Source organism: Dama dama, chromosome 20, assembly GCF_033118175.1.
Source record: "Dama dama isolate Ldn47 chromosome 20, ASM3311817v1, whole genome shotgun sequence".
Taxonomy (NCBI): Eukaryota; Metazoa; Chordata; class Mammalia; order Artiodactyla; family Cervidae; genus Dama; species Dama dama.
Window position 1 is genome coordinate 81,032,096 of NC_083700.1, and position 27,199 is coordinate 81,059,294.

General features: G+C 39.4%; 1 protein-coding gene across 5 annotated transcripts in view; it reads right to left on the minus strand.

Annotated features, from left to right (window-relative positions):
* Positions 1-27,199, minus strand: part of PATJ (PATJ crumbs cell polarity complex component) — a 365,401-nt gene that overhangs the window by 76,076 nt on the left and 262,126 nt on the right. For 2 of the 5 annotated variants that reach the window (XM_061121727.1, XM_061121725.1), the window contains exons 32-34: positions 12,082-12,156; positions 7,657-7,771; positions 4,244-4,377 (exon numbers count right to left, since the gene is read on the minus strand). In XM_061121727.1, the coding sequence (XP_060977710.1) occupies positions 4,244-4,377; positions 7,657-7,771; positions 12,082-12,156 (324 nt within the window). Of the gene's footprint in view, positions 1-3,338; positions 3,572-4,243; positions 4,378-7,656; positions 7,772-12,081; positions 12,157-27,199 lie in introns of those variants that run through there. The other 3 variants (XM_061121728.1, XM_061121726.1, XM_061121729.1) reach the window with 2 other exon arrangements.

Here is a 27,199-nt window from a genome sequence, read left to right on the forward strand (position 1 = left end):
GCCCAAGAGATTCAGAGATAGGTGTTAGCAAGTGTACAAGGCAAGTACCATAAGAGGTAAGAGTCCTTGGTCTTTCATTTGGAAGAATATGCCAAGTCTCTGAGCCACAAGATTTCATGCAAATTTGCTACTCCAAGACCAAAATGGGGGTGTGAGAAAGACAGGATGAAAGGATGGCTAGATAAGATGGATGGAGGTAAATTTTAAAAATAGGAATTAATCTACTGTCTCTTTTATGTAATAGGCCTTCTCGGGCTTCCTGGTTGCATGTCTCCCTCAAATTCTTATGTTGAAATCTTAGTGCCCCTCCTCAAAGGAGGCAGGGCCTTTGAGAAGTGATAAATAAGGTCATGAGGCCAAAGCCCTCGAGGATGAGTGCCCTAATAAAAGAGGCCCCACAGAACTCACTTGTTCCTTTCTCCATGGAAAGATGAGAAACCTGCAGCCCAGAAGAGGGCCCTCATCCTACTGTGCTTGCACCCAGACTTCCAGCCTCCAGAACTGTAAGAAATAAATTTCTGCTGTGTTTAAACCACCCAGTCTGTGATGTTTTGTGACAGCAGCCTGAACAGACTAACGGCACCTGCTTATGAGAGACACACAAAAAAACTAGCCTATATTGATTAAATCTAGAAAGTTCATGCAACAGTTTTACTTTCTTCTACTTTCCAGAGAAATTCCCTGTTTTAAAAGCCCCTATTAGGGTTTTTCATTAAAAACATTAAAGGCAGTAGAATCAACTTGAACGAGTGTGTGAGCTCTTTAAGGGCAGGGTTGCTTCACTCAGCTTTGCATCCTCAGCAGTAAGCAAAGGCTAGCCTCTGAGCACACACGTGCTTCCTATCACACAAGAGCCAGACTCCCCAAAAGCAGACCTGGGAGCACATCATATGGTTCAAGCAGCAGAGACAAAGGTTGTCAAGGAGGATTGGGTCCAGGTGCACTCATAAACCTTCCCAAAGGGGTCACCTTCAGCATTACCTTGGTATTTTAAGAGGTCTATTTAGATGGCTGGCTGCAAATACAATGGGATGCTAAGTGAGCTTTCTCTCTCTGATCTCAGAAACCATTCGTCTTGGCTCCAGATAAACTATTTATAGCAGATGGAACTGATGTGGTGTCAAGACCAAGTCCCAGAGGCTTAATACCTCTAAAAATGGCAAAAAATATCTGTTGGATACACAATAAAGAGGGCATAGAAACCTTAATTGGGAGGGCTGGGGCAAAGCCTTAAGAAAGTTCACCAGCCCTTAGAATATGCTAGCACCAGAGCTGAAATAAGAAGTGTCACATAATCAAAAGTCCAAAGGCAAGAACTTCTGTCAACAGATCTCAACATTGTCCTTGATTCCTTTTATGCGGTCTCCTCTTTGTTTGCTGACTGCCTGCTGGCTGGATGCACTTCCAGGACCTGATTGGATAAAGTGACCTGCAGTGTCAATTAGCTGGTATATCCCACATGACCTATGTCAAAATTTGGAGGTGGGGAAAGGAAAAAAGATACTTGTTGTGGTAAACACTGGGTTCTTTGTTAAAAGCACCTTCCACCCCCGCTGCTGTTCAGCCTCACCAAAATAACATGCCTATATATTACTTGTGAGTCAAACTTACAGCTTTTGATGAGGTACCTGAGGTTAGGAAATAAAAACTGTGTCTCATTTCTCATTTTTAAGTGGTGCTTATCCTTCCAAGGACAATGGGATTTACAGTCTCAGAAGGCAGAACCATATATTATGAACCTCAAGATGCTCTTAAAGACTTTTTTTTTGGCTGCCTCATGGTGGCAAGAGAAGCAGAGAATAGTATTTCTCAAACAGCCTCCCAAACAGGATGCAGGAGGTGCTGTCAAGCCGTGGAAGCCCTCAAGCTAGTGACCAGCAGCACAGACATACACAGTAATTAAGATCCAAGAGCAGACAGGTATATCTAACCAACCCTCACAAAGCAAAAAATCAAATTGATAACAACAAAAGAAGAAGGAAAATAAAAACAAATTAGCCAATAAACTCATTCAGTTAGGTCAGATATGCTGATGAAAGTCTTCTAACTTCCTCTGGGAAATCTAGTTTCTGTCTTATTTTAAGCAGTTATTAAGAGATTCATATTTATAAAAAATAAATCAGAGGGCTAATTTTTCTTTATGAAAGAATTTACTGAAGAATTTCCTTAATATGTAATTTCTCTGGTTCATTTCAAATATAACTTTATATCAATTTCAATTTATTTCCTATTCAAGAACATCGGTTTGGAAAAATGAGGCAATAAACTATGAGAAGCAGACATCCCTAATGTTCACAGTCAACCAGCACTTTCTGAAAACCACCCCAATAATCTTAGTATATGATATATATGTAGATGGTCGACTATCAGCTCCAAGATTAGGTCAGAAGAGATCATGGAAGTTGGAGAAGCCAGGGAAGCCTTGCATCGGGGACGGGAGGAGGTACGGACTCTTAGGAAAAAGCAGGAAGGTGTACAAAGAGAGCAGGTTGAAGGGAGGTGAGCAGAGGCTGAGAGGCTGGAATGCATATGTGGGTCTGGGTAACTGTTCCGGTCCTTTGTCGGTGGTGTGTTACCTCCTGGGCACAGCAGGAGCTCACTGGTGGTTGGAGGGATGGCCAAAGTGTGTCTGTGGATTATTCAAAGGCCAGATCACATGTGTCTAGAAGGCATTATTAAAAACACAATTTGAAAATGTAACCTAGACCAAAATACATAAAGTGAAGCTTCTAAGGAAGAGTTCACGTCTTTCCTCAATAACTAATGCTGAACAGGAAGTGTTCTGAGCCAGACCACAAAAAAGTAGAAAAGTCCTGGGACTTTAAAGGACCCAAGACCCATGAAAGAGCTGGGAGCTAAAACTGGCTGCTGAGCTGGCTAACGCCAAGTGTTCCCAAATCCACCCAGGCTGATGAAAACATCACTGTGGACACGGGAAGCCACACACAGCAGTTCCTGCCGGCACAGGCCAAGAGACAGTAATGCAGGAAATAATTAGCTGGAACCCTGGAGAAAAGTTTTAACAATATTTTAATCAAGCTGAAGGAAATAAAGTCCTTTAATAAATAAACACCAGCCTCTGTGCACAGAGGTTCAGGTGGCTCACTAGTAGGGTCAAATGAATGACTAGGGCTCTCTAGATGAGGCCTGATGGCAGGAGAGAGAAGGAGCATGACCAGGAACACGTAGAAGGCAGTAAGGCCCTGGTTTCTGCAACATATGTTGTTCTTGAGTTGCCTAGTGCCTTAGGGAACTGATATTCATTACAGGAAAATAGGGCAGGATCTCTCCTCACCCCCCACAACAGTACTAAACACAGAAATATTACATTCCTGTCAAAAATGGAAAGAATAATTTTATTGATATTATACTTGTTCTATCTGTAAATCTGGCATATACAATTTGCGGTGTGTGTGCTCGGTTGTGTCCGACTCTGCAATGCCATGGACTGCAGCCCACCAGGCTCCTCTGTCCATCGGATTCTCCAGGTAAGAATACTGGTGTGGGTTGCCATTTCCTCCTCCAGGAGATCTTCCTGATCCAGGGATCGAACCTGGGTCTCCTGTGACTCCTGCACAGGCAGGTGGACTCTTTACCACTGAGTCACCTGGGAAACCCATATACAACTTACTTCTTGCCAAATAAAATGGACAAAAGAAATACCAAAATGTTCATTTAAAAGCATATTCATTAATAAGAGTGATTTTCTCTAGGGAGAGGCTCTGGTTGGGGTTGGGGTTGAAGGCAAGGCTAGGGAACAAGGGTAGGAGACAGATTTATCTTTCAGTTTATATTCTTCTGTGTCAATATAATTTTGTATAATGTGCATGTATTACTTATTCAAATAATATGCACTGATTAATCACATTTTTATAAATCAAATCCCAAGGAGTTTTACATTTCAATGACTCTATTGATTAGTGACAATCAAATGTACTGAATAACAAAAGATCCATCAAGTAAGTAAAAACTGACATTCGAGGCCAATTTTTAAAAAAATTATGAGTAGATGTGAACATGGTCAAAATAAAGCTAAGCCTAAATTTGGGGATTGGAATAACTGACGTACACTTGTATGTATCAGTTCGCTAAATAGAAATGATTATAATGATCATAATAGCAGTAGTTCATATACTTACATGCCAAGAAAAAGCCAAGTCTTTCATAGAAGTGACACGAGGCCATAGTAAGGCTCAATATCTAACTCTGTGCCAGTGGATATATTGTTCTTCTAGAAACTTACCAAGGGTGTGTCTTTTCCTCCCACAATGCTTAGACCAAGCCCTGAACGCCCTTTGGATATTTCTATAATCATTTCCTGGCCAGGAATGATGGGACATGTGGCGGGGTCCACTGACAGAGGAGCCTGGAACCCACCTGGAGAAGAATTGAACACAGAATGACTGGCAAGCAGGAGATGCATCTCAGCTTGTACACTCCACTGCTCGGGGAGTGCAGGGTTTGTACGTGTTTATCATTTCACTCTTTTTCTGCCAAGTACCATGAAGGGAAACACTGGGTCACCACTCCCCACTCAGCCATGGATGAAACATGACATTCCTATGACACTTTTGAGATGAAGACAACAGCTACCACCAACCCAAACCATCAACCACTTTAGTTACACAGTACTTGAAATTTTTTAAATCTCAAAATATACCATGAAAACTGGGATGGAAAAATTTAAGTTGATTAAATAATTAAGTACATGTAGGTATATGCCATAATTATATATATTAATAATGATATATATGATATACATTTTGAGCTATAGTTATAAAATACTAGAAATAGTGCTTAAATACTTTCAGTTAGAGCATATCATATGAATTAAGATGTATAAAGGATCCAATCATTAAAGTATGACAAATGAAAATAATCCCCAAATAGAAATGTAGTAAAAAAAAAATTGTGTTATAAACTGTAGAATTAATTGCTGGGTCCATAAATGAAAAGCTTGTTAAAAGAGTTATTGCTGTTTTACTTTGAAAATTCATTGTTTTAGGCCAGTTTTTCTAAAAACTGGGAGAAAAAATATTTACACATGTCCATTTTCAGTCAAAAGTCACTCAAACATTTTTGAAATGTTTGAAAAATCCAAACAATCAAAATGACAGTTTCAAGAGAATCTTATAATAGTTTCTAGAGAACTTCATATTTTTTGATAACTAATTTTGATCATTGTGAATACTGATTCTTGTTGCTGTTTAGTCACTAAGTTGTGTCTGACTCTCCTACAACCCCATGGGCTGTAGCCCGCCAGGCTCCTCTGTCCATGGGATTTCCCAGGAAAGAATATTGGAGTGGGTTGCCATTTCCTTCTCCAGGGCATTTTCCCAACCCAGGGTTTGAACCCACGTCTCCTGCATTGGCAGGTGGATTCTTTACCACTGAGCCACAAGGATCCTTACCTCGTGACAGAATTTGCTAAAGGACTGATAATAAAGGGCCCCATCTGCTGGTCAGCTGCAGCGAATGCTCAGTGGCCAAGCTGACATCCACAAACCTCCGTACAAGCAAGGGCCAGTAGACTATGGCCCCAGCACCAAGAATGGCTTCTACTCCAAAAGGATAAAAAAAAAAGTCAAAAGAAAAATAACATTTCAACACATGTGAAAAGTATAGAAATTTAAATTTTAATATCTGTAAATAAAGTTTTATTGGAATACAGCTCTACTAATTCATTTATATCCAGTCTATAGCTGCTAATGGCAGAGTTGAGCAGCTGCAAGAGAGACCACATGGCCCGCAAGCCTCATATTTACTGCCTGACTCCTTACAGAATGTTTGCCAATCCTTCCTAGAAAACAGGCTCAGGTAAGCCTGTAGGGGTTCTGCTCTGACCCAGCAATAATCATTGTCTTTGGGACAAAAGGGCACAGGTTTCCAGATGCTGCAGAAATGGATTTGAGTTTCCAAGGAAATTAAGGTAATGAACAGTGGATGAAATTGAGGCTCATTGGTCATCAGAAGATGTATGTAATTGCTATCTAAGAGGGTGTTTAAGGGATCAAATAAATAATGTGCTGGCTCAGCCCAGGGTCGGGCATAGTGTAGCATTCACATAGATGCCATTCCTGACCACATGGAATTTATAGATCTAATGGCCTCTTGTTTAACAGTGAGAAATTTAGTGACATAGTCTTAGTAACAATTTAAAAATGCCATATTAAACGAATATTAAATTGTAAACCTAATTTGACTCTAGATATTTTTACAACATATGTATTTCATGCTACATTTTTCACTAATTTACAATAAAAACAATGTACCATGGCAGTAGAGTTTCACGAATGCTTTAAAAAGTTTATGCTCCTTACATAAATCACTAGCTTAGTCTCTTGACTGAGGGAAAACACAGTCAGAGACACTGGAGGTGGCATTTCTTTCCCTCTTCTGCTTCTGCCTCACCCTAGCCCAGTCGTAAGTCAGTCGCGGTGTTTATTTCTCTCAAAGAATCCAGCCCAAGGCCTGACTCCTACAAGTCCCCAGTCAATGTTTGGTAAGTGGATGGCTGAATGAATATAATTTCCACAGATGAAATTGTGGGATGATTAACTTCTGTTAACGAGGTAAAAAATATGGGATATGTATTATCAAGATTCCATTGGTCTACGTAGGGGTCATCACACATCTTTGGTAAAAGGCCAGGTGGTAAATATCTGAGGCTTTATATGCCGTACCAGTTCTGGTGCAGCTACTCAAGTCTCTCCTTATAGTGTGAAAGCAGCCATAGACAATATGTAACCAAACCAGTTTTCCCATAAAATGTTATTTATGGACACTGAGATCTGAATTTCATACAATTTTCATGAAACAGTCTTTTGACTTTTTCTAATCTTTTAAAAATGTGAAAACCATTATTAGCTTCTAAACCATATAAAAACAGATGGTGGGCCAACTGTGACCTAGGGGTCATAGGTTGCTGACCACATTCATCAAGTATTTTAGTAAAAATCTAGTGCTTTAGAATAATACCTGCCTCATAAAATTTTTAAGAGTTAATATTCATGAAAAAAAAATACGTAAAAGGCAAATACCATAAAGGTGTCAGGTCTCCTAAATTCATGCAGGGTCATGCTTCACCACTGGTGAGCAAGGTGTTTTAAATAGTCCCTCTTTTAAAAATGATTTATATTGCATAAAAGCAGATGGAAATATTCATTATTCATTTTGAAGTTCTATTGTCAACCATTAGTCGGCATAATCTAATCCAGCAATTCAGAGATAAAGTAAATACTTATTTCTTTAAGCACTGAAAAGTAACAGTCTATAAATAGCTCATATCAACATATGCAAGTCTATAATTTGGTTCAATGTGATTTTTAAGATACACTACTTGTGAACTATACACACTCCTTTGGTGTGATTAGATAATAATCCAGAAGCCTCAGATTCAAGTAGTATATATTGAGGGCCTTTTTTATTCTAGTACTTTTATATTCAATAAACAATAAGCAATCCCACTGGTGGAGATGAGGAAAAAGATGTTGGAAATCAATTAACCAATCCAAGTCCCAAAGCTCAGGAAGTAGAGCAAGGATGCCAGCCAGGCTTCCTGACTCCTGATCCAGTGCTCTCCTCAGGACAACACAGTCCTTTCCTTTTCTAAGGTTTGATTAATCAACTCAAGTCTGCTCAGAGAACGACTCATACCATAGCCTGTGAAGTCTGCATCTGTTGAATGATATGAAGTTGGTGCTAAAGGTATCTCTTGTGAACTGAAGGAGATTTTCGTTGAGTATTTTTGCTGTTTCATCTGGCTGACGGCCTACAAAAGGAAGGAAAGTTAGATGAATGTCAGAGAAGAGGAAGGTAACAAAAGGAGAAGACTTTAAAACTGGTGTATTGTCACCAAATCACTCCAATAATGCCTCTTGAAAACTCAAGTTGAAGAGGTGGCAAGGGGAAGTTAGGATGATCTTTGTCTCATTCCCATGCTTCCTTAATTAACTTTAAAGTGCTTTGGTGAAGGATGGATCAAAGAAGGGAAGAAGGACAGAAACCATCATTGTGGTTTATGTATGAAGCCAGAGCTGGGAAGCATTTTCACATGATGAAATCAATGTCAAGTTTATAGATCTGTGCTGAGCCTAGTGAAAAACAATCTATACTGTGAATGTTCTGAGTACAAGACACTGCCCATCTCTTCCGGACACATTCACATGGTCAAAGATGCATGAGGTAGGTTAGTTGACAGGAGGGGCAGGAAGGGATAACAAGCATCTACGGAAAGCCTACTAAGTGCCAGGTACATCATTGCACTTCATTCACCTTAAAAAAAAAAAAAAAAAAAAGCTTATTCACCTTCGATTCCCAGTGCCTGGAACATAGTAGGGCCTGGATAAATGCTAAATGAATGAATGAATGCAGACAGCATAATTGAAGACATGGAAACTCAGTGGGAAATAAATCTGTAACTCTAAGAAAGTACAGAGACCTTTGCTGTGTGAGCTTTGGAAAATGAACTTGTAACTCTAAATTTTTGTTGCTAATACCTCTAATGAATATTAGTATTAGAAGACTAAGAAAAACCAAAAGGACTCCATGCTTGCTTAACAGACAGTTAAGAAACATACAGGGTAACCTGACCTGCCTTCTGGATCTGTAGTTAGCCAGGGAACCCATCCCCAGCTGGAAGATTCTGGTGGAGGCAGTGAAGCACCAGCCTGTCCCTGGAGTCTAGAAATAGGATCATGGTAACTGCTCCAGAACAACAACACCCCAAGATTCCATCAGTGGAAGTCTATGCTTCAACACAAGGCATTGTGCAGTATGCAAAAAGAAAAGCAATACCATTCATTGCATATCTGTATTGTGCTTGCCAGTTTTCAAAAATACTTTCATATCCATGAATTCATTTAATCATGAGAATAACCTGGAGAATTAGACAATATTACTCTCTTTTATAGATGAAGAAACCAAGACACAAATGTCAAGTGACATCTGAAATCACACAGTTAATTAAAGCAAGGAGTAGGACTAAAAGTTGATATTTGAAGAATGCTACAAGTTTAAAGTGTTTATCAAACAGCTGCTAGGCAATGATTCTACTGATATTCATTTTTTTTTCCTCTGCAGTTTTTCTATTAACATCATTTAACAATGATTATACACTTATTTAAAAAGACTTTCTTGAATATATATTTTCGGTGATTTTAAAAAGAGGAAAGTAGACAAATGACAAACCAGGAGTTACTACAAGAAAGATCAACAGTGTACCCACCAATCCAATTATTCTAAGGACCATACTCCCCAATCTCCTTGAGGCCAGACATAACCACAGACTAGTCTGTGTTATGGTATGGCACGTAAACAAACATGAATGTACAATTTTCAGGTCACTTTCTTAAGAACAATCCTGCCTTCCCCGCCTTAGATGAAATTCAGATGTAATGTTAACAACTGGAGCAGCAATCTTAGATTTAAAAAAAAAACAGATGCTAAATTTTGAAGATGGAAGAGTAATCAAATAATGATGCAGTAATCAGTTAAGAGGTGCTTGGGTCCATGACACCGTGGAGACACTGTCATCCTCAAACTGATCACAGCCACCCTGTTACGTAAAAGAGAAACTTCTTGCAGCAATTGAAAGTAACCTTAATACACACAGAACTTATGTCACCTCTCCTTTGTATCATCTCAAAAAAGAAAATTGATAACAAAGCTATGTGCAGGCTACAGAGCTCTTTGATGAAAAGCTGTGAATTTTAAAACAGGAAAGCACAAAGAGACAGGCATCACTACCTTATGACTTTTATAACAACAGGGAATGCTTGTTGCTCATCTTTATTTCCCAGTTCATGTAGCATCCCATTTCACTGTGCATACTAGGGAAGTTTCCAATCAATATGGGTTGGAAAAATGAGGAAATAGTTCATAGAAATCAAGTGAAACAAACACATATATTGAGAGGCTTGCTGTTGGTAGGTGTGGTGATGAATAAAGGTAGCTCCCATGATTCATCCATTGACATAAAACCAAACTACTAAGTATTGAAAGATAAACATTGGATTTGTAGACTGTAAAATTTGAGTATTTTAAAATTACATAAAAATATTTTAAAAGATGAAAGATTGCATTTGCTGTTGAGTGTTACTATATTCTAACATCAGAGTTTGAATGGATTTTATAAGTCATCCAACCTAACTAAACCAGGGGTTCTCAACCCTGTCTTTATCACAGAAACTGTTAGGGAGTTTAACATTTATGAATGCTAGAAGTCCTATTCTAGACCAGAGAAATTGGCACTAGGGATGTGGAGCTCAGACAAATGTTTTCAGAGGTAGGGGTGGGGATGTTTGTCTTTTTAAGTTGAGATTTATTTTTTAAAGGTAAATCATGGATTCTTAACCCAGGATAACTTTGTAGCAAAGTTATACTTACCAGTGCTTTTCTTGGGAAAAGGGTCTATACTTCATCAGATCTTCATGATAGGGGAAAAAAAATCACTACTCAAAAGATGATACAAATTGCTGAGTTTTCTATCACTCATTAGCTGTGTGACCCCTGACAAGCCACTCAACCTCCTACATGTCCTCATCTTTAAATCGGTGATGATAATTCTTTACCTTGCAAGGTTGTTGTGAAGATTGAAAAGTATATAAATAAACCTATCACTATTTCCAGAACTTAGGAGTTCAGTTAATAAAAGCGATTACTGTTTTTATGTCCTTTGAAAACATATTAATAAGTGATCAGCAAGTTTCTGATTGAAAACCTTCAGGGATAAAAAATTCCATTTCCACAAGGAATCTCATTCCATCGTGGAACAGCTCAAATGGTGGGGAAGTTCTTTATGATGAGCTGACACAGCTTCACTGAAGATGTTGCCCACTGATCTCTAAGCCATTTCTCTTCTGCAGCCACAGAAAAGGGTTATCATCACTTTCCCAAAGGAGAATGTTTTAGATATTTAAATGCTCATTTTTCAACAGGGAAAAGAAAGGTCAGAGGATGTATAGGATTCACCCGAGTTCTAAAATTCTATGGGTTATATATATATATATTTTTTTGGAGAGGATTTTTTTTTTTTTAAATTTTTATCTTAAAGACTCCTACAAATGTCAAAAGAACCCACAGAAAATTAGAAAATTTCATCCTAATCACTGCCTTTCTCTTTTTCTAAGACTATGTAACTGGCAGATACTCTTAAAATTGAAAGATGTACATTTTATTATCACAGTGTTCTTATAATGCTCCAGGATTTTTTTTTAATATTATTAAGTTTATGATTAATTTTATTTCTATTGATGCTTGACATGTGTCTTGAGACAGGTGGCAGTGTAGAAAGTACTATCACAATAATTGTATTTGCAAATACATTACCTAAGTTAAAAAAATCTGGTTCTAATTTTTTTTAATTCCTTACAGTTTTCAGTTGAACTAAATTTTTTTTCAGTTGAACCTTATTTTTAAGATTCTTTCTACACCTGTTTTTTTTTTTATTTAGGTTTTTAGCATACAATTTTGGATACTTTACAAAGGCATCTTCTTTGGTAATGTTTAAAATATCATATATTTCCTGTAAACTCTATTAATCTATAGTTCCTTAAACATAAAACTAGTTAATATAGTAATAATGTAAGTTTTTTTTAAATAATATATGTTTTAGCAGCACAAAATTTCCACAGTGACCAAAGTACAAATGTTTGACAGAAATTTATATTTTTTTAAGAAGAAAAGCTATAAATACAAGAAACATTTGTTATTACATTTCTATTTCTACAAAACTATAAATTCTTCCTCTTAAAATTTTTATTCAATACATTATGTAGGACATTACGAGGCCCTCAGAATTTAGGTGTAAGTGTGTTTTCAGAGATGTCTCACTTTCAAACACTTCCTTAGGGTGTTGGTACAGGGACACAACAGAGGATATTTCCCTAAATATCCTCTATGCACACCCTGCATAGAACAGGTGATATAGCTGTGGGTTGTCATCAGGTTGGAAGACACATCATAGCTTCCTGCCAAGTAATAAAGAATTAGATTTCATTATAACCATCTCCTTTTCTTCTGGAACCCATCATTATAATTCATACCATCCCAGTAGAGCAACCTACAGGGTCAGTTACGTACATTGTCAGCTGGACATTCCAGTGCCTTTTGCTGACCTGCCACCACACCTTGACCAACCACCTGGGAGATGTCTTCCTGAAACATAAAAGATAAGACCAGTTTTCAGCATTACAGGGGTCAACTGCCTTCTCCAACTTCAGCAGTCAGGCACCATTTAATGGGGCTTCAAGCTACTACCAAAAATGGCACACCAGGCTGAAAAGTTTTATTCAACCACCTGTAATAACTCTCAGAAATGAATGCAGCTTGTCATTTCCGGATGCTTTTTTTGGTTCTTTCAGATCTGTCAGCCTTTAAGCCTATCAGATATCTTCTTATGGTCATTTCAGCCAGAGGTTTTTCTTCTGCTGTCATGCCAGTAATCCCCATATCTATATTTATACTGAGTGTTAAATCCTTTCAAGTTTCCAGTCCTGATATTAGAATTTCTTTTCCCTTAAGATATCCGACTGAAGGCAAAAAAGCACACTCATTAAAGACACTGGGAGATAAAAGATATGTTAGTCAGAGCTCCATGGAGAAATGTGGACTTCAGACCTGGGAGAGATGCAAAGTATCAAAACATATGTGAAAGTGATGCGTAAAGTACAGTTAATTGAAATAAATGATAATAGCAATAAACTAAGAAGAATGTTTATCTCTACTCCCACCATACCTCATCCTTTTTTAACAGGCAATTTACAGAGGAAATTATTATATGGTGGTTTACTCAAAGCATGAACTCATGCATTTTGTTTGGTCAAGCAGGGAACATGGAGAGAGACTGGTTTGGACAGGAGAAAGGATGGGTTTACTCTAACAACAGCAATGTGCGTGCTCAGTCATGTCTGACTCTTTCTGACCCCATGGACTGTAGCTGCCAGGCGCCTCTGTTCATCCAGGCAAGAATACAGGAGTGGGTTGTCATTTCCTCCTCCAGGGTATCTTCCCGATCCAGGGATCGAACCGGTGTCTCTCACGTCTCCTGCACTGGCAGACACAATCTTTACCACTGCGCCACCCATGGGTTTATTCTAGCCTTGGTAAATGTCTGAGAGACACCCAGGTGGAGAGGTCTAGTACACAGTGGGCAGGTAGTTAAGCTATCTCCAGATGAGAAGAAAGGTGAGGCTTGTAGAGTAGAGTGTTAGGAGTTTGTGACCCTAGCTCCTCATTTCACAGCTGAAGTACTGGAATCTAAAGTATACACTGAGTCAGAATTGAACGCAGACACATCTTGCTCCAGAGTCCCTGCCTTAACCAAGGGGTAAACCACAGGGGCAGGGGAAGGGCTCAGCTCCTCCCAACAACTCACACAAGATGCCCAGGAGTCAGCCTCAACATAGAGGATCCATTTAGAGTTAACAAGTCAGAACGAGCCATGCCTGCTTCTTGTGAGCCTGGGCAGGAAAAACAAAACCCGTGGCACCAGCCACTACCCTGACCTCAGGGGAGTCTCCTTCCTTCATGTTTACATATGAATTTAGAGCTTATTAATTTCCCTGGAGAAGGAAATGGCACCCCACTCCAGTTTTCTTGCCTGGAGAATCCCATGGACGGAGGCGCCTGGCGGCTACAGTCCATGGGGTCGCAAGAGTCAGACACGACTTAGCGACTAAACCACCACCACCACCACTAATTTCCTAACTACAGCACCAAGGGAGATCTGAGTGCCTTCAAAGATGAGGTTCTGGGACATTCTAAGGTGTTGACTTTGCACAGGGGATCTCCAAGTAAGAAAACTGAGGAAGGAGAGCAGAAAGATCTTCATGAAACAAACCGATATGACACATTCTGTGACACATTCAGCACAGCCAATGAATTCCTAAAACAAAATGCTTGGTGGGCCAGGTAAATCACTCTGATCTAGAGCAGGAGCTTCGGAGGGGTAGACATAAAAAGCAACACTGGGAACATCCTAAATGATAGAGAATAATGGGACTGATGTTCAGCTTACAGTCACCAAAACTGGTCGGCTTCTGTCCCCAAGGTGGCTATTCAACAAGCCTGTCTGTCTGGCCACATGATTGGTCCAAGTGTGGACACTCAAACCACACAAGAACAAAAGTGAACCCAAAGGCAGAGAGTCAGCCCCTTTCTAGCAGAGAGGGTTAGGTGCTGGGAACAGCTGTGTTCCCACAGTGCTGAGGAAATAGGTCTGAAGCTGAGAAGAGTCAGACAAATGTACATAATCACCTCTGTCAGCACCAGGCCTCTGGTTCCAACTGTCCCTGCCTTCAGTTATGCAAAAACAACCTGTAGCCAGTAAGGTAGCTAAATGAAGATGAAGTGAACTGAGCATAAGACAACAGACTAAAGAGATAAGTTTTGCCTAGATCAGTCCCACCCTAATTCCTACTCACTCATCTAATCCTGATCAAGTGAAATCACATTAGCAAAAGGTCCCACAGCATCTTAATTCCCCCTTCAATAGTACTCACCAATACTAAGTTATTTAAAGTCAGATTCAGATCCTGCCTGTGATACTTACTAGTTGTGTGTCTCTGAGCCTCAGTTTCCTGATCTATAAACTGGGGATAGTAATAGGATTCACCTAATATGAAACACGAATTCATGCACTTAGAATGATGCCTTTTAGAGCACATAGTAAATGCAGTGATAGCATTAGCTGCCATCATTCTCAGAAATTCTGAAAGCTCTGAAGGGAAGATCTTTGTGTCCTGCTCACTGTGATATGCCCCGTGGCTCTCACAGTGCTGGGGATATAACAGGACTTCAATACAAACTTGCTTATTGACTCTTTCTTTGAAAAATAAGATAATCAACATAGGTTTTAGGTTATAGGATCTTAAAATTATGTCTGCTAATAAGGCTTCCCCAGAGGTGGCTCAGTGGGTAAACAATCCGCCTGCAATGCAGGAGACACAGGAGACACACGCTCAATCCCTAGGCTGGGAAGATAACTTGGAGGAGGAAACGACAACCCACTCCAGTATTCTTGCCCGGAGAATCCCAAGGACAAGAGGAGCTTGGCTGGCCATAGTCTATAGGATTGCAAAGACTCAGACACGACTGATGTAACTGAGCATGCATGCACAGAGAAATGAAAACTTTACAAGAAACACCACTACACTTCTGAGATGCTCTGGGATTCAGATGATGGAGCACCAATCACAGGAAAGAAAGTATGAGTTCAGGGCTCTGGGCTGTCACAACTGAGAGCTTCTCTGAGCCCCTCATGCTTGCTAAATAATTATAAGATTACTTTCTCAGGACTTTCCTGGTGGTCCAGAGACTAAGACTTTGCCTTCCAGTGCAAGGGGTGCAGGTTCGATCCCTGGTCAGGGAGCTAAGATTCTACAAGCACGTGTGCATGCTAGGTCACTTCAGTCGTGTCCAACTCTGTGCAACACTGTGGACTGTAGCCCTTCAGGCTCCCACATGCCTCGAGGCCAAAAAAACAAACAAATAAACAAAAAAAAATCAAACAGAAGCAGTATTGTAACAAATTCAATAAAGACTTTAAAAATGGTCCACATCAAAGAAAAAAATCTTTAAAAAAATAAAAAAGATTACTTTCTCAATTTAGAAATATCTGGTAAGCAATAGCTTCCTTTCTGGCAAGATGAAATTCGAAGTTGAATAACAAGTCTCCACAGCAGGCCATTAAATTGGATGGGAGTGAAAGAAAGCTAGCAAATGTCCAAGACGTGAATCTGTGTTAAAAATGTGTATCTCTATCTCTACAGCCTTTGAGTTTGTGAGGTTACTTCACATCTCTGTATTATCTTCATTACAATGCCAGAGGGGAAGAGAATGGAATGAAAAGACCAAAGATTTTCTCTTGTGACTTTTGCACAAGAAGTAGACTTGACTGCAGATATAGTCTTTTTTTATTACTAGGAAAGGGAAATTTATCATGTAGGCAAATCTCAAGTGATTTTCAGAAATACAAGACATAAAGTACAATGAGCTGTGAAAAATGCCACATTTGTGAATGAATTTGAACTCTGCCATTGGCAATTTGCATACTGTCACAAAAGAGAGGCTGATGCTGACTCAGAGAAATTCTCCTATAGGGAACGCTACACTCCTGCTATAGATGCTATTTTCATACTGGATCTGAAACAGAACAGTGTTCACACAGTGGCTTCGGCTTCCAGAGCCAAACTAGAAATCCTGCAGTTCTTATAGTTCAAGATCTTGCTTTAAAAATGAGCAGGGTATTACACTTGAGAATTCCAGCCTAGATATACAAGACTTAAGAAGAAGCCTATAATCATCAGAAACACATATTAAACTATTTTTTTCCAATCTTGGATGCCAGCACTTCAAAAGCACTTAGGAATAATTTTTAATCAAGCACAGCAGTCAAAATTGATAAACTGAACCTAATACAGGTGGTATATTATCTCTAAAATTCCACACTGAACTCATTACCTTCTCCCATAAGTCTGTTTCTTTCTTATGCTGTTCCTTTTTTTTTTAAATTAGTGACAACATCAACCTCCCAGTTATCCAGGTTTAAAACTGCAGCCAGCTTTTACTAATCTCTCTCTTTGTCTTCCATTGAATGCTTCCATTGAATCATTTGCAAAGTATTCCTGATTTCAAGGACTTTCTACTTTGCTATGAAGCAAAGTAGATTTTTCTTAGACTTTGGGATTTCACAGATCAGAAATTTTTCAAAAGAATTTTGAGGTTACAGAGTTACCTTCTGTGGGGGGCAAGTAATTGAAAGCATAGAAATATTAGGTCGGAGCATATGAATGTGCTATTTTATGAGTCAAGAAATGGTCAAATATCAGTGATTTAAGAGGGTTCAACTTAGTCAGGTCCTTTCCCCACAACTGCCACCAGATATTACCACCATAATGTCCTGTAGGAAGAGCCATTTTTACACTAAAAAGTTAGCTAGAACACCATTTTAAAGGACAGTCCTTTAAATCAAATAAATTTAGCTTTATGAAGAACACTCCATGTGGTTATTATTTTTCATATTTCCCACTGACCAGTAAAAACTGTACAGATCCATGTGGGTCTAATTAAAAATTCTTTAGTATTATCTGGATATAGAAGAAAGCTTGGACTTTGGAGCCTGACTGTGGTCAGATCCTAGTGTTCTAGTTAGATTACATGCTCTATGACAAATAAGACTTCTCTAAATTTCAGCTTCTTCATGGGTTGATACCAGATACCTCTTGGAGAGGCAGTGTAGCATGAGTCAGGCCCATGAGTCAAACACATACTGCTTTGAATCCTTACGGTGGCATTTTCTGCCCCTAAGCCTTTGAGCAAGTGACTCAGCATCTCGGATACTCAGGTCCCTGGTCTGCAAAATGGAGGTAATGATGCTTTATTGTGGGGAGGATGGAGATAATAAACTGTGTTCATTCTTAACAAATGATAAGTGCTCAGCAAATAATGGATCATATTATTATTACTACTACTGCTTTTGTTGGGATAAATGAGATAATCTTTTCAAGTGTCTATTACAGGGATAGGTATTAAATAACAGTTTTCCCTCTTACAAAGACACTTAAAACTCAGTAGATAAGACAGAACAAATCATCTTTCCCTACAAATCTGCTTCTCCTCTTCTTTTTTCACCTTATTTATATGGCCACTCTGCACAGCATGCAGGATCTTAGTTGCAGGACCAGATATTGAACCTGGGGCCATAACAATGAAAGTGCCGAGTCCTAACCCACTGGGCCACCAGGGAATTCCCTTTCTCTTTTCTTTCTTTTCTCGGTGAATGGCATCAACCAACCAGCCAGTTGGCTATCCATGTTGTAATCTGAGAGTCCTTGCATCACTCCTTTTCTTCAATTTTGACATTCACACAATCATTGAGTCCTATCAATTCTAACTCCTGTATTTACTGAAAATCGGCACTCACCAACAGATCCCCTAGTTTAGGTCACTATCAACTTTCATCTCATTTTACTCTAACAGCTTTTTAACTCTTTGTCTTCAGTTTTGACATTTTCTATCAGATTCTTCACACATAAGCTCAAAATGATCTTATCAATGGGCTAATCTCATCATTATAATCTCCCTTTAAAAAACATCTCAAAGGTATTAAGCCCTTTCTCCTGGTCCACAAGACTCTCCACCAACAGCTCCTGTCTATTTCTCAGCTTTCACTTTCTGCCAGGCCCACACGCATGACCACGGCTTGTAGACCTGGGATGCAGCCTCAGGTACTCACAGGTGATGGGGATGATGTAGGTACTCAGGTACTTACAGGTGATGGGAAGCAGGCTAGGGTTAGAGAATGGTGGAAAGGTAGGGACTGAAATAAACTCAAAGTGAATAATTGATGAAAAGGGCAGCTTGGAATGCTGGTCCATTTTCAGTAGAAAATAGAAACAAGGATCTTTAACGTAAATATATCCTGACAAACAGCTTGTAACCTTTGCATTAGACCTAAGGTGGTGAACTCCTGGATGAACGATATCTTATCTTTACATTCTTAGAGTTTAACACATCACAGATTCTCAGGAAATGTGTCTGAAAAATGAGGTAGTTCTAGCACACATAGATTTTATATAGACAAAATCTGGTGTTAACAATAGCTACATTTACTGAGCCTTTCTGCATGCCAAGCATTATTAAGGGTTTCACATACAAAGCCACACTTGATCTTCACAGGACAAAATGACTAGCCTCCTACCCCCACACCCCCATTTTTCAATGAAGAAATGAAGACAGAATAAGTTACTTTCTAGATCAGAGCTAGTGAAGGCTGGTGGGGAAGTTCATGTTTGTTCAGATATCAGAGCCCACGATTTATATTTGACAGTCTTTTTAACCTATAAAAGCAAGTACTATCAGACCATTTGGGGATATGGGTAATATTTATAACACTCAACACTGATTTTTCAATAAGCATGTTTGAAAATTTTATACAGATCAAGTGCATCAAGGTAAAGAGTAAAAAGTGTTCCTAAGATGCTGCTATTCTGGCCGGTGGGGACTTGAAATGGTAAAATGTACTGTCAGCTGCAGTGTGAATTTCCATGTCACAGCCCATTTAGGTTAATGATAGTTAATTCAGAAACAGTTCATGTTTCCCCAGGCATCTTGCTACCCTGTAAATTCCAAAATCTCCACAGAGAAACTATAGTTTGAATGCACTTTGAGTTGACTGCAATACTCCTCTCAATCTTCTATTCTTGTTCTAAGGATCAGCAATTACATTTCATAATGAAAGACAATAGTAAAGACAAACATTGCAGACAGTTTGCAAAAAATCTAGACATTTCGAAAAATTCTGAAAAATCTAAGTGTTCCTGATGCTGCTGGACAGGAACCAGGTCTGGAAGGACAGGGATCACTTGCCACGCAGACTGCAGTGTTGCTAAGCAGTGTCATAAAACGAGGCAGGAATGCCAGGCACGTCTGCTGGGGGCATTTCCTAGCAGGGTTATCACAGGCTGCTGGCCAAGCCCTGGGATGATGCTTGTTCTCAAGACCCAGATGGTGTAACAATTGCCATTTTAGTAGCTTTAAACCTGTATTCAGAGGAAAGCTTTAAAGCACACGGAGAGCAGTAGGTTTGCATCCTGGGAGCAAAAAAAGGCCAATTCTTTGACTGGCAACTCTGTGGAATTTACCTGGTAAACACATATATTACCTTGCTGTTGATTTTATTCTAATTTTTGCAAAGACAGAATATGAGACTATGTCCTGCCCCTGCCATCTCTCCCAGACTGCCACTGCCTTTGCTGCAGTAAACTCCCAGCTAGCCCATCAGCACCCATGCTGGCCGCTGTCCAATTTGATCGCTACAGTTCACCTACAGTTTAGAGTCACCTCCAAAGCCCCCCACGGATTCCTACTGCCGTAAGCGGAGAGACCATCTCATCAGTGTGGCCTGGTTCTTGTTATCTGCTCCAGTTGAGTCCCCACCTCACCAGTTCTGGCAACCGTGAATGTGCAGAATGTCAGTCTTCCAGACCCACTGTGGCTCTAAGGTTGCCTAGCTCCCGCCTTTGTTTCTTCTTTCTCCCACTGTCAGGTAGCACCAGCTTCTCCTTCAGATCTCAGTTCAGTTTTCCCTGGGAGAGACCTCCCCAGGAAGGTCAAATTCCCCTATAATATGCTCTCTTAGCACCAAACACCCCTTGTTCTTAGCTTTGATCAACCTTTAGATTTCAATCTATTTGTGCCATTACATGATGTTAGTGTCCTAAGAAGACTGTAAGCATCGCAAGAAGAGGGGCTGCGTCTGTTTACCTTTGGTAGTACCTTCCCAGGAGCTAGCACAGAGTGCACCAATGGGCCAAACACAAGAATGCATGAAAGTAAACTCAGGCGTTAATTCTGATGGACAAAGAAGTCAAGCTTCTTCTGTTAGGGTGCAGATTATTAAACATTTGCAAAAAGTTCCAAAAGGTGGAGAGATTATACATTAAAAGCTCCTTGCATGGGATCATGTTACGGTTATTTAACAGAATCACAGAATTTCCAGTCCAGAGCTTGCTTAGAATCATATTTCTGATTTGAGGGACTTCTCTGGTGATCCAGTGGCTAAAACTCCGAGCTCCCAATGCAGGTGGCCTGGGTTCATTCAGTCTGGTCAGGAAACTAGATCCCACATGCCACAATTAAGAGTTTGCATGTTGCAATTAAGATCCCACATGCCACAACTAAATACACCTTAAATGCCACAACAAAGACCAAAGATCCTATGTGCCGCAACTAAGACCTGGAGCAGCCCAATAGATAATTTTTTTTTTAAATTTCTGATTTGATTTTAGTTTGTGGATTGTCTATCTTCTGTCTTCCCCCTTTCTTCTTCCTCCTGTAATTTTAAAAAACATCTTTATTGAGACATAATTAACATATAAAATTTATCCATCTACAGTATACAATACAATGGTTTTACCATTCAGAATTGTACAAGTGTCATCACAATCGAAGTTTAGAGCATGCCATAATCTCTGAAAGAATACCTGTACCCATTAGGATCATTACCCATCCTTCAGACATAGGCAACCACTAATTTACTTTCTGTCTCTATAGATTTTTATTCTTGTAGCATTATGTATCAGTATCTCTTTATCTTTCACTGTTAAATTACTGCATCCATTGTATGAGTATACCAGGCCTTCCCAAATGGAACTAGTGGTAAAGACCCTGCCTGCCAATGCAGGAGACGTAAGAGACTGTTCGATACCTGGGTCGGGAAGATCCCACTCCAGTATTCTTGCCTGGAGAAATCCCATGGACAGAGGAACATGGTGGGCTACAGTCCACAGGGTTGCAAAGAGTTGGACACGACTGAAGTGACCTAGCATGCACGCTTGCAGCTGGTGGACATTTGGGTTGTGTTCATTTTGAGGCTACTATTAATAACACTGCTGTAAACACTTGTGTGCAAGTTTTTGTGTGTTATATATTTTCACTTCTCTTAGGTATATACTTAGGAGTAAAACTGCTGGGTCACAGGGTAATTCTGTTCAATATTTTAAGGAACTGCAAACCATTTTCCAAACTGGCTGTGTCATTTTACATTTCTACAAGCAATAGAGGAGAGTTCCAACTTCTCCAAATCCTTGTCAGCACTTGTATTATCTATGTATTTATTTATTGTCTCCTAGCAGGTATGAAGTGGTATCTCATTGTGGTTTTTGATGTGCATTTCTCTAATGGTTAATGAGGTTGACCATCTTTTTATGTGTTTATTGGCCATTTGTATAGAAAATTGTCTATTTAGATCTTACCTATCTTTCAGTTGAGTTGTCTTTTTATTATTTTGTTGTAAGGAAGTAACTTTGAAATCATTTTACTGGCTATTAGTATCTGTAACAACATGGAGAAGGAGACAGGCAAGAACCCAAAAAAATGTAAATTAGTTTTATATCAAGGAAGAAAACTATAGAATGAGACAAGATTAGAGATCCAAAGAATGTGCTAACCATCAGACAATTGCACTCATTTCCCACACTAGTAAGGTTATGTTTAAAATCTTGCATGCTAGGTTTCAACATCACATGAACCAAGAACTTCTAGATGTCCAAGCTGGGTTTAGAAAAGGAAGAGAAACTAGAGATCAAATTGCCAACATTCACTGGATTATAGAGAAAGCAAGGGAATTTCAGGAAAACATCTCTGTTTCATCAACTACACTAAAGCTTTTGACCGTGTAGATGATGATAAACCGTGGAAAGCTCTTAGAGAGAGAGCAATACCAGACCATCTTACCTGTCCCCTGAGAAAACTGTATGCAGGTCAAGAAGCAACAGTTAGAACCCTGTATGGAACAACTGACTGGTTCAAGATTGAGAAAGGAGTACAACAGGGCTGTCCGCAGTCACCCTGTTTGTTTAACATATACGCTAAGCACATCATGAGAAACGCAGGGCTGGCTGAGTTACAAACTAGAATCAGGATAGGTGGGAGAGACATCAACAACCTCAGATATGCGGATGATACCACTCTAGAGGCAGAAAGTGAAGAGGAACTAAAGAGCCTCTTGATGAGGGTGAAGGAGGAGAGTGAAAGAACCAGCTTAAGCCTAAATATTAAAAAAACAAAACTAAACTAAACCATGGCATCCAGCCCCATTACTGCATGGCAGATAGAAGGGGAAAAGGTGGAAGCAGTGACAGATTTCCACTTCTTGGGCTCCAAAATCACTGCGGACAGTGACTACAGCCATGAAATTAGAAGGTGATTGCAGGAAAGCTATAACAAACCTAGACAATGTGTTGAAAAACAGAGACATACGTTGCCTACAAAGGTATGTATGGTCAAGGCTATGGTTTTCCCAGTGGTCACGTACAGTTGTGAGAGCTGGACCATAAAAAAGGTAGAACACCAAAGAATAGATGCCTTGGAACAGTGGTGCTAGAGAAGACTCCTGAAAGTCCCTTGGACAGCAAGGAGATCAAACCAGGCAATCTTAAGGGAGATCAACCTTGAATATCCACTGGAAGGACTGATGCTGAAGCTGAAGCTCCAGTATTTTGGTCATCCGATGTGAACAGATGACTCATTGGAAAAGTCAAGTAATATTTATTGTTTGAACAAATAGATCACACAGTGATACTTCTGGATGTTCCAAGGAAGGTTATGAGAACTATAAAGTGACAAGAAGATGGGGTTTAGAGGCAAAGAGAACTAGGTTTGAGTCCCAACGGTATTATTCCAGCTGTGAGACCTGAGGAAAAAAACTTGCCATCTCTTACCCTCAGTATCTTTTCAACAGAGTAGGGCTAATAACAGGTGCATCACTGGGTTAAATAAAATAACCAGTAGGAAAAAAAAAAAAATAACCAGTAGGAAAATGCCTGGCACAGGTTAGCTTCTTGAAAAGTCTTAGTGTCCTTCACTTTATGCAACATTGGTTTGGAAGTCTATATAACTTCTACCAACGTGAAAGGTAATCTTCAGAATCTATCTATTTCTATGCCTTAATTTTCTGTGTTGGAGTTCAAGATTTAGACAAAAAGGAAATGAAAATAACAAAGTTCAGATCTCAGTGTACCTCTCTTGCTGTCCCCGGACTCGGTTTTGTTCTGTTTGCATCGCGCTGAGAGGCGGTACTGCATAGTGGTTTGGAGTGCTGGCTCCAGCCTCAAAGCGCACAGGCCTGGATCCTAGCTTCACTGGGTGATTCTTTAGGCAACTTACTTAACACTGCAGCACCTCAGTTTCCTCATCTTTTAAGTGAGGATAATACTAGTACTAACTTCACAGGACTGTTACGCGAACAAGTTTAGAACAACGCCTGGCACACAGGCATTCAACAGATGCTGTCTGTTATCAGCAGTTGCACTTTGGGGGTTGAAAAATTCACTTCGGTTTTCCAAGTTACACCTAACGCTTCACATAGAACAGCTAATCCTTATCTGACTCACCTTTAATGCTTTAATCAGCATAATATCGTCATCAGCATTAACACAACTCCCTCTGAGACAGTGATTCCATGTACTCTGGCACGGTTCTTCGTGGTACTTTATAGTTACTAACTCCTTAGTCTCACAATAACCATTGTTTTCTTTCTCCCGTCTTACAGACACAGAAACTGAGGCACAAAGAGGCAAAGCCATTTGCCTCAGGTTACACGCCTGGTAAATGGTGGGGCCGGGGTTTGAATCTAAGTATGACGGCTCTATCTCTGCCCTCTTAATAATTTAGTTATATTATCCACCAAAAGTATATTAACACAGATATCCCCAACATGATAAAGACATAGGTTTATACCCAAAAGAGTAAAATAACTATTTTAGGGATTCATGCTCTTCTATGTCAAAATACCAGAGAGAAACAGACCCTTCAGGATGAGGCCCAGCTCTTCTAATTTCTAGTTTTGTGATTTGTCACTAAGCAGCTTAAGGTCTCATCTGTAAGTCAGGGATAAGTCACTCCTGCCCTACTTCTTACATTAGGCTATTTCGGGGATAAAATTGAATAAAATCACAAACTAGTATCTTGTTAAAAAAAATAGATACCAAAAAAATTAAGCTAACAATAAAAAAAGACTGTTTTACAAATTGCAAAGCTCTGTACAAATAGTTGGTTGTTTTTTGTCTTTTTTTAAGATCCTTTGAAAAGGCTTAAAAAAAGTCTTAACAGGCTCTCACCTAGACTCCTGAAATAGATTCCAGACACTACCCTGCCTCCAGTCTCTCACAATTGGAATCTATGCTTCACAAACCATCATCTGATCGGTTGTCTAAAAACAAGCTATTTTCCCTTTAAAATATAATTTAGAGAAATCAAATATCTACTGAAGTTATTATAAACTCCTTGGCTATGAGTCTGGAGACTATGGAGATATGGATGATAGAGATATGGACTATGGAGATATGGATGAAAGCAAATCATAACTGAAGAGTAGGAATAAGCACTGGAATATATGGGGACTCATGGCTTAGTCCTAATTCTGAAAACAGGTAATCTTGAAGAAGCAATTTAATAGCCCTTTGGAGTATAATTTCTCATAGGTAGCACCTAGTACATATGCGTATCTATGTAGTTAATGAGACATTTATTGAACACTGAGCATGAAATACTGAATACATGAATCTATAATCCATAGTATAAGTCATAGTTCTGTGATTCTACTATTCAGCTTCTATTGCCCACTGTACAAAAGTCCAGCCTCTACTCTTAACTCCACCACCCACGCTGTTTGATCCACCTGGTGAACCTCCCCTGTTCACTTCAGCCTCAGCAGTCAATCACCTATCTTAAAAGGTTCACCTTAAAGGCCAAGAGTCTAAGAAACCATCCCTAAGCCCTGAACAAGATGGTTGTCTACCCTCTTTTGAACCCCTGTAACATTTTTTTCTCTCTCTCTCTAATACACTTCTGCCTGGTCTGATCTTCCGGATACCAAATTCTCCTATCTTCACTGATGCTCAAGGGTAACCTGCTTAAGAGCAAGGCCTGAGTTTTTCTCCTGGTTTCTCCTGTAAAGGCCAGCAGTGACTGATGAGACATATGCTCCTACAGGAAACAAATAGTGCAACCTTTAGAGGGTTACATCTTACTGTTTCCCACTGACATAAACTAAGGTGAGAGGAGTCAAGGCCCATAAAGATGACATGCTGTTTTCTCACAAGGGGCATCCGGCAACCATCCTGGAATGGTGCAGCAGCACAGGGATGCTCACACCAATGGCATAACAGAAACAATCAAATGATGGACTAACGATGAGAAACTGCTGTTAATACAGTTGACCCTTTAACTACATTGGTTTGAACCACGTGGGTCCGCTTATACAGATTTTGTTTCAGGTAAATACTAAGCCACAGATCTAAAGGAACCCCAATCACAGTGGGCCTTATAACTATAAGTTATACACAGATTTTCCACTGTGCAGAAGATTGGCACCCCTAACCAACACATTTTTCAAGAGTCAATTGTACTTTATAATGAGACAATAATAAATATGTTAGGCTGAGCCAGATGAAATTTTTACCCTCGAGAACAACAATTTCATATAATTTAGTTTGCTAATTTATGTATTATCTATCTCCCTTCCCCCATCTACTCATGAATAAGTCTCCACAAATGCAGGCATTTTGGTACATTTTGTTCACTTTTATATCTCCACTGCCTGGAAATGGCAACTGGCAAATATATTCTGAATTAATGAATGAAATTACTAAGCACCAACTATGTGCCTTATACTCTATACTTTATTGACTATTTGTTTCCTCATCCTGATTACTCCCATTCTTCAGATGAGTAAACTGACACTTGATGAGGTCTAACTTGCCCAAGTTAAACACAATCTTAAGCAATACTTTATGCTAAGCCATTGATATTTATGCTATAAATGTTGTTCAAATTCAGGCTATCTTTCCTCAATTGACTAGACCATGCATATTCTATTGGAAATGGTAAAAAGAAATTACAGAATACTAAAAAGAGAAGGTCATGGGGGAAGGGAAAAATAAACTCCAGTCAAAGAGTTTGGGAAGGTTTTTATTCCTGTTAAAATGCAGCATGAAACAATATCTAAAAATTACCCCCAGCCTTTCATGTCCTCTGCCTGAAGGTGGGGCTCTTCAACTATCTTGGAGCCCCATCACTGGTGCTGCCTTCTTGGGAACAGGGTAGATGATAGATGGCTTTTGTCTGCAGCCTACAACTGAGCCTCTGTGGGACTATCAGCCTCTCCCAACAAGCAAAGGAGTGTTCTCACTCTTTTTACCATCTTCTCCATGGATGAAATCAGGGGCTCACACTTACAAAACCTATTTCTTTAAAAGACGTTTCCCTAACCTACCTATAGAAAAACAATGTCAAAAAGAACAAGTTAATAGTATTTTTAAATGAAAGAAGGAGTTTGAGTTTGAAATTTGCTGATGTTCCTCATCCCCTTTCAGTGCCAAGATGCAGTTTATTGTTTGGAAAGGGAATAGTGTAACCCTGGAACACCTTGCTCAAGAACAGTGGTCCTAATCTGTTGTTCCTGATGCCTCATGTAGGATTTGTGTAAGAGTGGACCTTGATAATTTCCACTTTTGCCTAAATGTCCTTTTCCATCCTCCTGAAAGAATCAGTTCATTTTCTAGGACATGGACCCTAAGCCAGTCTGATATATATTTTCTAAAAGTTGAAAGAAGAAAAATGGATGATTTTTCAAAATCCTTCAAGTAAAATGAACAATTCTATGCTATCATAAAATCACAGTGACCCTCCCAAGTGA